The 10,228-nt window shown below is 36.5% G+C and overlaps 2 protein-coding genes across 2 annotated transcripts; one reads left to right on the top strand and one right to left on the bottom strand.

The window, feature by feature from the left end:
• Positions 1-214: 214 nt before the first annotated feature.
• Positions 215-5,000, top strand: LOC145123636 (RAF-like serine/threonine-protein kinase 20). Its single transcript, XM_079058843.1, has 9 exons — positions 215-442; positions 941-3,039; positions 3,139-3,210; positions 3,302-3,454; positions 3,555-3,718; positions 3,812-3,959; positions 4,249-4,371; positions 4,453-4,540; positions 4,625-5,000. The coding sequence occupies exons 2-9, from the start codon at positions 1,138-1,140 to the stop codon at positions 4,813-4,815; spliced, it is 2,841 nt and encodes a 946-aa protein (XP_078914969.1). The 5' UTR covers positions 215-442; positions 941-1,137; the 3' UTR covers positions 4,816-5,000.
• A 1,024-nt stretch (positions 5,001-6,024) lies between these two features.
• LOC145123705 (GRAS family protein RAD1-like) lies at positions 6,025-8,090 on the bottom strand. The gene has a single exon (XM_079058916.1). It carries the CDS (start codon positions 8,000-8,002, stop codon positions 6,422-6,424), a length of 1,581 nt encoding a protein of 526 aa, XP_078915042.1. The 5' UTR covers positions 8,003-8,090; the 3' UTR covers positions 6,025-6,421.
• Between the last annotated feature and the right edge of the window lie 2,138 nt (positions 8,091-10,228).

Genomic DNA, 10,228 nt, shown 5'->3' with positions numbered 1-10,228 from the left:
TATTAAAATAGTTCCAACTATGTCTTAAGGCAAAAGAAAAAGAACTAGTACAAAATGATGTAACAAACAATAAAACTCATTAATGTCTACATCAAACGAAATAAAATTCAAAATCTTTCGGTTCTTTTATATAATTTATCTTTTTGTAGTCATATTATGTATGTTTTTTAATAGATTAAAAAAAGTGTTTTTGACAACATCATAGTGAGAAAGAAGTCGAATTTTTTTAGGATATGAGTGAGGACTTGATCGTTTGACTTGGATGAACAACAAAAACCTCAAAAATCCCAATTTTAGTCTGCCCCCAAAAAGGCGATTCCAAATTAAACGAAGATAGAGTGAGACTGCTTGCAAATACGTGTATCAGCCTATAGCTTAATCAAGAAATCACAATCAGAAACTGTTTCGTTAAATTAGGAGATTCTTCCAAGATGTTCTTCAGGTATATGATCTACCCTTTAATCTAGTACTGTTTTCTTATCGACGTATTTGAATTACGACAGTTCCAGATCTGGGTTTTTAGAATCGAGGAGGTTCTTGATTGGATCTTCTAGGTTCCTAACTTGCATTCCTGTATCCTACTCGTTTATCAAACTAACTGTTTCGATTCTCAAATTCACGGGCACCTATTGCACAAATTAACCACTGGAAGTATCAAAGTTTGGGTATTTATGAACTTTTTCATCTATGTGATTCTGAATTTGTGTGTATTCAATTCGTAATCCCGATAATAGTTATGTCAACTGTTTGGGTTGCTTGGTAATGGGTTGAAGTCAGCTCGATTCAAACCGATGTTTGAAGGCGTCTGCTAAACGATTGCATTAAAAAAAAACTTTTTTTTACATTGAACATTCAAAATTTCTTGCATCTAGAATACATTACAGCATATACTATCAATGGATTCTATGTTTAATTTCTTTTGATTTATTCTATTTTGAAGGTTCCAAGCTCATTAAAATGAAGGTGGTATTCTGAGAATCAGTTCTTCCCATACAGATTCATTCTACTTTGATCTTACACCTTTGAAAATGAGTTACCCCCATACAAATTCCTTCCAGTTTTCATGGTATTCTCAAATCAAGATTTGCCACCATTAATTTTAACTTTCCAGAAAGGTCTAAACATACAGTTTCTACAATGGAGCAATCAAAAAGCGACAACCATCTTCAATACAATTCCATTCAATCCGAGAGTAATGATTCTCTACCTAGATCATCTTCAGTTAAACCCGTGTTGAATTATTCCATCAGAACAGGTGAAGAATTTGCCCTAGAATTCATGCGGGACCGTGTAAACCCCAGAATGCCCTTCGTCCAATTTCCCACAGGTGACCCTGGTCACACAACAAACTACCTGGAACTCAAGGGCCTTTTAGGAATTAGCCATACGGGATCCGAAGGTGGGTCCGAAATCCCCATGCTGAATACTATAGAAAGAACCGCAAAGGATCTTGACAACAACAGTACACGAGGAGCTATTCATGATTATGCTTCTTCTTCTAGTGCTTCAGATAATTCATCAAAAATCAAGATTTTATGTAGTTTTGGTGGAAAAATATTACCACGTCCAAGTGATGGAAAGCTTAGATATGTTGGAGGAAATACGCGAATTATCCGTATAAAAAGAGATATTTTTTGGCAAGAATTACGCCAAAAAGTGATGGAAATTTATATAGAAACTTATGCGATAAAATATCAGCTTCCTGGTGAAGATCTTGATGCTTTAGTTTCTGTTTCTTCTGATGAAGATTTACAGAATATGATGGAGGAATGTAGTGTGTTAGGTATAGGTGAAGGGTCACAAAAGCTTAGATTGTTTCTATTCTCTTTGAGTGACTTGGATGATTCCAATTCCATCCATTCTAATTCCGGAGGGGATTCCGAATTCCAGTTTGTAGTTGCTGTAAACGGAATGGACATGGGGGGTTCAAGAAAGGAATCGAGCATGCATGGTTTAATGAGATCTTCTGCTAATAATCTAAACGAGCTTGATACACAAAATGTCGATGTTCCATCTTCGATTCCCGTGTTCCCTTCCACAGGAGATAAATCCCCTGTAGAAACTCCAGCATCGGTCCCACTCCAACAAAATATAAAATCTCCTAGAGACGACTTGGAGGGAAAGTTACCTCCAAAATCTAAAACAAATGAGGAAAAACACCATGAACAAGTACACGTGTCCTCAAAAGCTGTTACACCTAATGAAAACGATTCGTGTGCAACTAACAGTGTTGTGGGTCCCGATAACTCCGGGTCTGATCTTATTGATTTGAGTTACCTTGAGCCCCCGCCACCTGTCGTGCCACCTGTCGCACCCCCACGTGTTTATCATTCCGAGAGGATCCCACGTGGGCCCACGGAGTTTAATCGGTTGACCAAGTCAGATGATTCACTCGGTTCTCAATTCCTTGTTTCTCAATTACAATCCGATGTTGACACATCGGAATCCATTGAAGATCCACCTTCTCAAAATGAAGAAAATCAGGTTCAGAATCAGAATGATGGTAGTGCTGCCGCCAGTGGTGGTCATGGTCAGGCTCAGGCGGCTAGTGGTGTCACCACCACCGGTGCTCCGGCGGCTAGTGGTGGTTCCCGGGCGGAGCATGGGGACATTCTGATTGATATAAACGACAGGTTTCCGCGTGATTTTTTATCTGATGTGTTTGCAAGGGCAATGGCGGAAGATTCACCTGGAATGGGTGTATTACCACAAGATGGAACAAATTTGAGCATGAACATTGCAAATCATGAACCTAAAAACTGGTCCTTTTTCCAGAAATTAGCAGGTGATGAATTCAGAAACAAGGATGATCATGTTTCTCTTATCGATCAAGATCATCTTGTGTTTTTATCTGGACTTCACAATATTAAAGAAGAAGCTTCTGTGGTTCATAAAGATGATCACACTTCCATTGAAGATGAAGAAAAGTCAACAACATCTTTGCAACCGAGTTACAATCCTTCACAGATGGAAGCCAATGAGGGGATACAGTTTGAGGATTTAACAGAAAACATGAGAGTTCCAGATTCAGAGTATGAGGTAGTTTTTTTTTATTTTGTTATTGACTTATTGTTCGTGTAGGTTTGAGTAGTCGACTTTTCTAGAATGTTTCTTCATTGCTCAATTTTATTAACACAGGTTGAAACAAGAAATGAAGCACTACCTTCTATCGATCTTTCTCTGGGTGATCTTGATATCAGTTCTTTACAGGTATGTTGAATTAATGATGCAATATCAAAAAGCTTTAAGGTCATCAAAGATTAATGTAGTTTTGAACTTTTTTATATGGTTCTTGTTGCAGATTATAAGAAATGAAGATCTTGAAGAATTAAGGGAGCTTGGATCTGGTACTTTTGGTACAGTGTACCATGGAAAATGGAGAGGGACAGATGTCGCGATCAAGCGCATCAAGAAAAGCTGTTTTGCAGGGAGATCATCTGAACAAGAAAGACTGGTTAGCATCATATATATAATATATACATCTTGTCAATTCATTCTGTGTGATAAATGAGGGTAAATTTGTCATCTTTTGTTTTTGTTTCTTTTTATTGTAGACAATAGAGTTTTGGAGGGAAGCTGATATTCTGTCAAAGCTTCATCATCCAAATGTAATGGCATTTTATGGTGTAGTACAAGATGGACCTGATGGAACTTTAGCTACTGTAACAGAATTCATGGTTGATGGTTCATTAAGACATGTTTTACTTCGCAAAGATAGGTAGAATTTTGCAAAATATCATAAATGCATCTTTTGGTTCTAATTTTAGTATATCTTTTGTAATAACTTATCTGGTTTTATGTAATTTTTTAGGCATCTTGATCACCGAAAAAGGCTTATAATTGCAATGGATGCAGCATTTGGAATGGAATATCTACACTCAAAGAACATTGTTCATTTCGATTTAAAATGTGACAATTTGTTGGTGAACATGAAAGATTCTTCTCGCCCTATATGCAAGGTTATGACAGGAAATATTATGTTTTTTAACCCTTCATATACTTACCCTTTGTTTTTCCTCTCACGTTAAGATTGATAGATATTGTGATTTGGAAGGTAAGGGTAAAATGGTCATTTAGTCTCGTTCAGACGGTTTATTCAGTGTAGAAAAGTAAAACAGACCGAATGTATACAACACCTTATCCAAACATACATCATTACCCATTAAGGACTTAATAGGAAGAAGAAAATAAAGAGAAAACTCCTGTTAAAGTATTTAATGAAGTTTTAATTGGATTATTATTATGCAGGTAGGTGACTTTGGACTTTCAAAAATCAAACGCAACACTTTGGTTTCAGGTGGAGTCAGAGGAACACTCCCATGGATGGCTCCAGAGCTACTAAATGGTGGCAGCAATAAAGTTTCTGAGAAGGTTTAAATCTAAATAGTAAATACATTTTCATTCAATGTGTTTTGTTTTTTTAAAATATTTTATTTTATAAAAATGTAACAGGTTGATGTTTTCTCATTTGGGATTGTGTTATGGGAGATTCTTACTCGCGAAGAGCCATATGCAAATATGCATTATGGTCAAATCATAGGTAGGCTTTGACCTTGACCTTTTTGAGGGGTTTTCTTACGAAATTATTTTATATTTCTAAGTTTATTATATAATAATATTATAGGTGGTATTGTGAACAACACACTTAGACCCACAATTCCAAGTGATTGTGACCCGGAGTGGAGAAGGTTGATGGAGCAATGTTGGGCCCCGGATCCTGTTGTGAGGCCGTCTTTTACAGAAATAACAAATCAATTACGGGTCATGTCTGCTGCTTGTCAGCAACAGAGTAAAGGGCATCACAAGGCGTCCTAGTAGATTGCTTTGTTGTTCAAACGCTTATATATATACAAACATGGTGTACTTTATCATGCATAAACTCATATTATTATTATTATTGTATTTGTTTCCATTTGGATATTTCATAACATACATGTCAAGTGGATATTGTACGGACGGGAGAAATGTAAAATGATGAAACAAGGACTTGTTATTTAATACTTGTTTGTGTAAATACGTGGAGCCCTTCTCATTCTCATCATCGAGTCCCCTCTAGTCTTATCATGTATAACAAACACGATCTTAATGATCATTAGTTTTGTGTATAGGCATACGTCTCAATTAGAATGTTTTAAGGCTCTTTGATTTTGTTTCGTTTCTTGTTAAATAGATATGCATGCTTATTATTATTATTATTTTTTTTTCTTATTGTTCACATCCACATTTTCTTTGATAGACAGGATAAATCAATTGTTGTTTGATAAATTTACACTACCATCCATCTAGTAGTCTCTTTGTTGAAAACTATACAACCTATAGATGCGAAAACAATACCACCTTTCATTGGCATTTTCATTTATAATTCTGCGGTGGGTGTGTTGGGGGATGTGATAGTCACAAGGCTTGACGGAGTGGAGCTTGGCACATCCGATGTGGCCTTGGTGTACACTGTGTCACCAACTCGACATGCCGAGTTCGGTGGCCAAACTCAGTGACCAGCTGCCGAGTCCTCTCTTATTTGCGCTTTTTCCCCCTTTCTTCTCCCTCTTTTCTTATCCACTCGACACCCACTCCCTCCTATCTTCTTCCTTCCTTCTTTCCTTAGTCCGAGTCGATAAAAAGGATACACCATGACATCATTCCCCGAATCTCAAAAGAAATCCCATCCAAATTTAAAGCAATGATGTATAGCTAAGAGCTCATCCCTAATCATCATCAAATGGAATCAAGTGAGTCTGTGAGTGGTCTCTAGGGGATGTTGGTTATATCGGAGAGGTCACCTAGCTCTTTAATACGGGCAGTGGTGACTACTTAGTACTTAACAAATTTACATGTAACACTTTAAGCCCCAAAGTTATCGGCTAACCCAATATTAATAAACCACAAGTTAAAAGGTTTTCACACTCTATGCATGTGAGACACATTGGCATATAAAATCTTACGCATTCCAATCACTTTCTTTCAACAAAGATGTAGCATCCAACATAAGTATATAACTTGCATTGCCGTGTGAAGACCTCCAAGTGAACAGCATAAACAATAATTTTATAAAACTTTAAACTTGGAACTACAATAGATTTGGTGCAATTGCAGGATCTCAACTGGTTCTTAATTGTGTGTATGGCATAGGAACCATCAAAGTAATTAGATTAAGACTCCCCTTGCCTTTACTAAGCAATCAACTAATCTCTTTGACATGAAATGTAGATTAATTTGTCAATCGACTCCCCCTTTGGTATTACATACAACATTATCATATTATGATATGACATTGCATGACATGTTTTTATTCTACCTAGGTGAAAGTTGTCATTGTAAAAAAGACATAATTACCCTCATCAAAATATAGCATGCATTATGTATATGGAATGTAATAAACCGGGCCAAGAAGAAAAGGAAAGGTGGCCGGAGTGAGGCGGCACTAGGAGGAGCTTGGCTGCCAAGCCGCCGCCAGCATGATCGGCCTCCCTTTCCAACCAAGCAAAACATTCCCTTTCTGATCATTCCCCACTGTATACCCATCACCACCGCCTAAACTCTTCATCACCATAGCTTGCCGGTCTTTCATTCCGGCCACCACCTGAAACCCCGCCCTCCCCAACTGCCGCCGCCATTGATCAGCTCTCTCATGTCTCTCCACCCTTTCCGTTCCCTCATACGCCACTATATTCCTTATCTCCTCCGCAAAGTGATTCCTCTCAATCTTCATCCTCTCCATACTGTTTCTCCCCATTCTTGCTTCTAATGAATCAAATATCGCCGAATAATAATGTAACGATTCAAGAAATCGCCCGAGAAAAAACGGTCCGTTATGGTTCGCGTCTTGCTCCGCCACCGTTAGCAGCGTCGGCCCTAACTTCTTGATCGCCTGAAGTATCGTTTTCAGGGAACCTCTGCTCTCCTTCACATACGTATGCAAATGGAGTATGCTGTTTACAAACAACGATTCACCTTCTTTTATTCCTAGATTCTCTCTCGTTAGCATCGCCGGAGTGGCTGGCCCTGGAATCAGTCGGAAATGTACTTCAATTCCGACGGAATTCGCTCCGGCGACCACGGATTCCATTTCCGATTCCAACTCCGCTGTTTCTCCCCGTTCTCCTAAAATTCCGGTGATCCGGATGAGTTTTGTTGATGCTAGGGTTCTTATCAATGACGGCCACTGGAGCGTGTGTTCCATTCCCAAATCGATAATGTGGATTTGATCTTTCCCTTGGGCCGCTTGAACAATGGCGTCGTTTGCCACCATGAATCCGAACGAAAAGTATGGTGTCGTCTGGTGGAGGAGATGAAAAGCTTCGATCTTCTCCTCCCTCGTGACATCACCTTCTTCCCAATTGTTCGCCATTGAAATGGTACCCTTTTGAAGATGGATAAGTCTTGATTTTAACCCCATTGCAAAACAATAGGATACCCTTTGTAAGGAATCACCAAAAGGGTTAGCAGAGTACCAAATCTGGGAGAGAATTGAGTCGGCGAGTTGAGTGTCCCGGCAACCCACCGCCTCTGCACAGGCTAAGAGGAGGTGGACCAGTTGTAAACCGTCGTCGACACCATTTACGTTCACCTGATCCTGGTTGTCTACGGTGGCTGCCGGTTGTACAGACATTTCCGGCGAGGTAGCATCTTCGTATGAACTGCTCATACTCATATCGATCATCATCGGAAAATCTCCATTGTCGTCAGGGATCAAGAAAGTGTCATCAAGAACAACTTCAGGGAAGAAAGAGTTATTATATGATGAGTCTTCATTGTAGATATTTTCGATGTTGAAGAAGCTGTCGACAAATTGAAACTCTTCCATGGAATCCGCAGAAGCAGGAGCCATTTCCTGTGGATAAACTTGATCATCAAGGTGATGAAGGAGCTCCCATGACGAGTTATGATCATCTGATAGGAATTGGTGGTGTTCTTCAACACGTGCTGCCTGTGAAAACCGGCGAATTGGTAGGTGTTGATGAATATTGGTGGAAGAGAACCCAAAATGGTTGAATTCTTCCATAAAGATTGTTCTTTTTATTGAGTTTATGGTATAACAGATTTGAAATATGAACTATGAAGTGTGTGTGTTTATATATAGTTAAGATTATAAATGGATGAAAATCGGCAGGCAAGGCATCTGAAATATTTGTCAACAACCACCCAACACACCCAAACAAGGTAAGCTGGCTAAAAGGTTAAGGTTCAAGATTTTTGCTCGAAATGGTCAAATATGAATATGATGTAATCATGCAATAAAGATTCGATCTTTATACCTACTTTAATGTAAAATTGCGGTGTTGTCCTTGTCCGTTTTAGATTTGAGTTTGTACCAATTTGATGTTTTCGTTTTGTAGGCTTTGTTTTTGTAAAAATGGGTCCTACAAAATGAAAAGTCGCATAAAATGGTTCAACCAATTTAGTTTAACCAAAATCATGTAAACTTGTTGGCCGAAAGTATGTAATTTTGAGTAGCTATGTGCCTTGAGTAGCTATGAGGCCAAGGCACATCAACATATGTCGCGAAATGTATTGGTGAGACGAATTTAAAAGGATAGTTTTTACAAATGTCTAAAGTAATCTATCACTCTGGTAATCTGATATATGAATCCAAATTGACCGGGGGGATATGAAATCCCTGAATAAAAAATCCAGGATGGGAATAAAAATGGGGTATAAAAAGGGTGGCTTTGAAGAATGTGTAATATGGACGACCATACAAGACTCATGTCATAAAGCGGGGCCAAAAAAGGTTATATAAACATATATGTACATATGTAATTGAACAAAAATATTTAGATGACTAATTAATTTTAAAAGAAATAAGAAAATTATTTTTTATTTGATTATTTCATCAGATAACTAATAAAAAGAAAACTAAATTGATAGATAGTGGTAAAATAAATATTTTTTTAGATAATACTCATAGATATCAATTATCAAAACTAAAATTTTTAAAGTCTTCATTACGGTCCTCAGTGTCACAAGAAAAACTTAATGAACTGACAATGATAGCTATTGAGACCCATATGTTGAAGCGTATTGGTTATGAATAGTTGGTGTCTTACTATGTTTCCAAAAATGTTAGAAGAGCTTCACGATTCATATAACTATTTAAGATTATATATATCGTATTACCGTTCTTTTATTTTGATTGTTTTTATAACATTTATTAACTTATCATAATATTGATGGAATTTTCTTATATAAAAAAAATTCATATTTAGGGGTTCATTTTATTTTCGAAATGACTCTTAAAATCAACGGGATGTCCTTACCAAATAGATGACCTCTGAAGCCTTATCTATACTGCTAGTGAGTCTTTAGCCCATTTTTTTTTCTTGAATGTGAAAATATTAGGTCGGTTTAATCGGTTTTGAACCCATGTAGATTATAAACTTTTTTCTCTTTTTATAAAGTATTTCTTATAAATGATTAATTATATTATATATAATATAAAATGGAATAATTACAAAAATAACCTTTTATAACTTGAACACTATTTCACTTATGGTATAACATAACTATTTTTTATTTAATCTCTTACATTTACAAGATAACTAATATGAAGTTGTAAAACTAATGGTGTGTATGTGTGTATTTGGAAGAGGTGTGTGGGGTTTGCAATAAAGTCATAACTTTGGGTGAGTCGGCCAACAAGCAATGAGACATTATTAGTTGGCCTATGCTTTCTCTAAGGCAAGGCTATATAGATTGTAATAAATTATAGTTTATGGTTTTGTCTCTTTCTTCTGTTTCTAGATTATTTATTAAATAATGTAACTCCAATAATAAATGAAAGTCAAATTTTTTTTTTTTCTTATTCACAGATGAATATCCGTATCTTTAGTATTTGGGTTATCATAAAAAATCAAAACAGATGATCATATTCTCATAAATTACATGAAAATGAATAATTGATGATTATTTTGTGATATTTCACAAAAAGGTAGTCGTTTTATGTTCAAACACCCTCAATTTTGATCATTATCGTTAATTGTTATCACCTCTTAATATTTTCTAATAATAATAGTCGATGGTCACATTAATCATCATGCATAAAAATCCAACAATGCTTGTTTGAAACAATAGAAATTTTTTTGGTGATGATGAAAATGATGGTAAGTCAAATCTCAATCATGGTATGTTTGTAAAAGACCATAGTTGTTCTAATTTGTATAAAAGTACGTGTAGTTGTAAGATATACAGAAGTATTTGATTTATTTTAAAAAAAGTCATTACATTGAAA

Source organism: Lactuca virosa, chromosome 7 (genome assembly GCF_052849685.1).
Source record: "Lactuca virosa cultivar CGN04683 chromosome 7, Lactuca_virosa_CGN04683_v6, whole genome shotgun sequence".
Classification (NCBI taxonomy): Eukaryota; Viridiplantae; Streptophyta; class Magnoliopsida; order Asterales; family Asteraceae; genus Lactuca; species Lactuca virosa.
The sequence above is the reverse complement of the archived record's forward strand: the minus strand, read 5'-3'. Positions and strand labels throughout refer to the sequence as shown.

What these genes read in the sequence shown, in the direction of transcription:
- LOC145123636 (XM_079058843.1), top strand. Translation starts at nt 1,138, where the DNA reads ATGGAGCAATCAAAAAGCGACAACCATCTTCAATACAATTCCATTCAA. An exon ending in GCAATAAAGTTTCTGAGAAG is followed by an intron (nt 4,372 to 4,452) that starts GTTTAAATCTAA and finishes AAAATGTAACAG; the next exon opens with GTTGATGTTTTCTCATTTGG. An exon ending in GCATTATGGTCAAATCATAG is followed by an intron (nt 4,541 to 4,624) that starts GTAGGCTTTGAC and finishes ATAATATTATAG; the next exon opens with GTGGTATTGTGAACAACACA.
- LOC145123705 (XM_079058916.1), bottom strand. Translation starts at nt 8,002, where the DNA reads ATGGAAGAATTCAACCATTTTGGGTTCTCTTCCACCAATATTCATCAA.